Source organism: Lactuca serriola, chromosome 3 (assembly GCF_051521515.1).
Source record: "Lactuca serriola cultivar US96UC23 chromosome 3, Lser_US96UC23_V15, whole genome shotgun sequence".
Lineage (NCBI taxonomy): Eukaryota > Viridiplantae > Streptophyta > Magnoliopsida > Asterales > Asteraceae > Lactuca > Lactuca serriola.
In genome coordinates, this window is record NC_136410.1 from 62,370,315 (window position 1) to 62,373,679 (window position 3,365).

General features: G+C 36.9%; 1 protein-coding gene across 2 annotated transcripts; it reads left to right on the plus strand.

The window, feature by feature from the left end:
• The first annotated feature begins 239 nt into the window (after nt 1–239).
• On the plus strand, nt 240–1,847 carry LOC145092451 (Pathogenesis-related thaumatin superfamily protein). Of its 2 annotated transcripts, XM_079030386.1 has the most exons (5): nt 240–477; nt 560–1,256; nt 1,359–1,456; nt 1,564–1,603; nt 1,707–1,847. In XM_079030386.1, the coding sequence occupies exons 1-4, from the start codon at nt 414–416 to the stop codon at nt 1,566–1,568; spliced, it is 864 nt and encodes a 287-aa protein (XP_078886512.1). In that variant the 5' UTR covers nt 240–413; the 3' UTR covers nt 1,569–1,603; nt 1,707–1,847. The 2 variants fall into 2 exon arrangements, with proteins under 2 accessions (XP_078886512.1, XP_078886511.1); XM_079030385.1 differs by having other exon boundaries at nt 241–477; nt 1,564–1,847.
• The last annotated feature ends 1,518 nt before the right edge of the window (nt 1,848–3,365 follow it).

Genomic DNA, 3,365 nt, shown 5'->3' on the forward strand with positions numbered 1-3,365 from the left:
ATCTATATCCTGTAAACCTAAACTACTTTGATATCTAAAAAGATGATATTACCAATATCATTGTTATTGGTTGGACTAAAATGATTTTTATGTGCAAAATAGAATTATTTTGTACGAAGGATACACATGTAACGACATCATTTCCATGTAGTTTGAACATGAGTGATATTTTAGTTAGTAAACAACTAAACATGATATTGATAGTATTTATTGGATATTGACATAAAGTCCTAATAATGAACTGAATCACACAAAATGTACAAAAACTATTTTTTGGTGGGAAGAATAAGATCAAGTCCAATCGAAATCGGCAAAGTTTCTGCTTTACTACTCTGTCGCCTTTCCCTTTTCAAACCCCATTCCGATCTCAATCCCAATCCCAATCCCAATCCCTAATTGAGTCCTCTTCCAAAATGAATCGTCTTCATATCCCTCCAATCCTTCTCATTCTAATCTTCACATTTTCATTACTTTCAGGTATGCTTCTCTTTTCCCCACTAATCCCCAATAATTTCTTCAATTTCTTGATGATATTTTTGCTTTTGTTTAATGGCTGCAGTGATCGAATCGACGACGTTTAAGGTCGTGAACAGATGTCGGCACACTATATGGCCGGGGATACTCACCGGCGCTGATAGAACCGTGTTAAATCCCACCGGTTTTGCTCTAAACCCCGGTAAATCAAGAACCCTACGAATACCCGTAGCTTGGTCGGGTCGGTTATGGGGTCGTACCGATTGTCGGACAGATTCAACCGGAAGATTCTCTTGCGTCACCGCCGATTGCGGCTCCGGCAAAGTCGAGTGCGAAGGCCGCGGCGCCGAACCTCCCGCCACGCTAGTGGAATTCACACTCAACGGTGACCAAGGCCTTGATTTCTATGACGTCAGTTTGGTCGACGGGTATAACCTCCCGATGCTTGTGATTCCCAGAGACGCTACGAGCGGAGGATGCAGTTCCACCGGTTGTTTAGTTGACTTAAACGCCGGTTGCCCCACCGCGCTTAGGGTGGCGCGTTCGAGTAGGAGTCGGACTGTAGTGGCATGTAAGAGCGCGTGTGAGGCGTTTGGGGATCCGAGGTTTTGTTGTAGTGAAGGTTATAACACGCCGGAGACTTGCCCGCCGACGGAATTCTCACAGTATTTTAAGCACGTTTGCCCACGTTCATACAGCTATGCTTATGATGATAAAACCAGCACTTTCACATGTGCCGGAGCTAATTATGTTATCATATTCTGTCCATTACCCTACACCAGGTACGCTAAAATCATCAATCCATACATTAAATTTGATTTTTCTAATGATTAATTGTAGTTTATTACTCTTCCAATCGTGTGATTTTGATGGAAATCGAACAGTGAAAAGCTTCTAGAAGCTAGGAATGAGAAGGCGGATTTGCCACTCGTAAATAAAACCATGATGTACATTGGTCGGCATCATGGTGGTGGTGTTTCAGGTCTGAAATAACTTTCACTATAACTGATAGTGTATTACACTTATTGGTTTAAGGTTTTTGAACATGTAGGCGATATAACTTTGTGTATGTTTGTTTTTTGTTTTCAGGCTAACAGGCGTACAATGTGTTTTGTGAGTTGTTGATTTGGTAAGATGGAGGAAATATGTGTTTCCTAGTTGTTGTACATTGGTTAGAGTTTGGTTTGTTTAGATCTTATATTTGTGGTTCATATCTCTATTTGTTGTTTTAGAAAACTGAGACTTGCAAATGAAGATGAGAAATGAAATCGAGTTAAATGTCGGATGCTAAGCAAAAACTTAAGGGTTTTTATGTTTGTTTTGAGCTTTAGGCATCAAGATCAATGGTGTGTTGCTAAATTGATTCCTTTTAATCGGTTTTGTCATGTTAGGAGCAAAATTGTAGCTTGGTGAACGGTTAATTTGAATGTTAAAGAAAACCATCATTTGGGAAAATGATGAACCATTCATTTAATTCAAGTTTCACATATAAGAGGATCTCATATGTGGGTTGGGTTTGTATTGACTTTTTAATTAAATGGGTTGAAAATTGCAATTCAATCCAAGCCTGTTTAGCTAAAAATGTGAGATTGTGAAATAGATGGGTTGGGGTTGATATCGGAATGACCCTTTCTATGTGTCAAAACATAAATAAAACAAATGAAGATTACACCTAGTTGGATAATTAACGAACCCTAATAGTTGTTCAAAGTTCGAAAAAAAAACAACTTAAAATACATGGCAGAGACGAACTGGTTTGAACACTACTCGTATTTCTAAACATTATCTCTCTCCATCTCTCATATTCTCTACTATTATCTCCTGCACAACATGGACTTAATAACAAGACTACAAGAGTATATATATATATCCTTGGATCAATATGGTAACCGATTTCAATATTTATTATCTTAAGAAAGTATATTGGCAAATCTTGGGTAAATAAGCATTAAGAAAGTATATTGGAAAAATTCCTTTTTTTTTAATTTATTTATTTATAGTGAAAACCTGTGTGAATTGTGAAGCATCTAAGCCCATTAAAGCCATGCACCCACCGACCTGTAGCTTTTCCCTCCTCGCAAGTCGCAATATACTTCGACGATTTTTCATTAGACACTCTTTCTTCTTGATCCGATGATTAATTGCTATGCCCTTTTAAATTTAGATTTTCTTGGCTTGTTAAATTTGTGATGATAATACTTTGTTTGGGTTTTCAAGATTCAAAATTTTGAGTTATCGATATGAGTATTACTAATTACGATCTTTAGTTAGCAGTAGAAAACTATGACGATTTAAAAAAAAAAAAAACCTTAGTACGGCATTGAGCTTTGAGCCTATGGTTAACTTGTGATTTTGCATGTTGCTTGGTAACTGAAATATATATCAAAACAAGAACAAAATAAGCAATGAAAAACATCTCTAAGAAATATATAGACTCTTACAAAATTATACTTGCCAGCATTGTAATCCTTGGAATTTTTTTAGGAAATCTTGAAAAGCAAGCATAATTTTTTTTTTGATTAAACAAATGTTCTTTTTGAAAGCTTAAAAAAACAACAAAAAATGTTTTGACATCTCATTACTACTACTAATTTTATCTTGCTGGAAAACACTAAATCACACAATGTCAGGTTATCTATGTGAAGACTTGATGGTTGAAATCTTGACAAGGCTGCCTCCCAAATCCCTTCTCCGGTTTAGATGAGTCTCCAAATCATTACGTTCTTGTATTGATAACCCCGGTTTCATCCGGATGCACACTTCTCGATCCCTACAAGGGGTCCTGTTCACACATAGACTTAAACATAAACCCATAGAAGAATATGGCGTTGACTTCTTTTGTGCGTTACATGCATAAGACCAATTGCCATTGTGTGGATACATTGGTATAA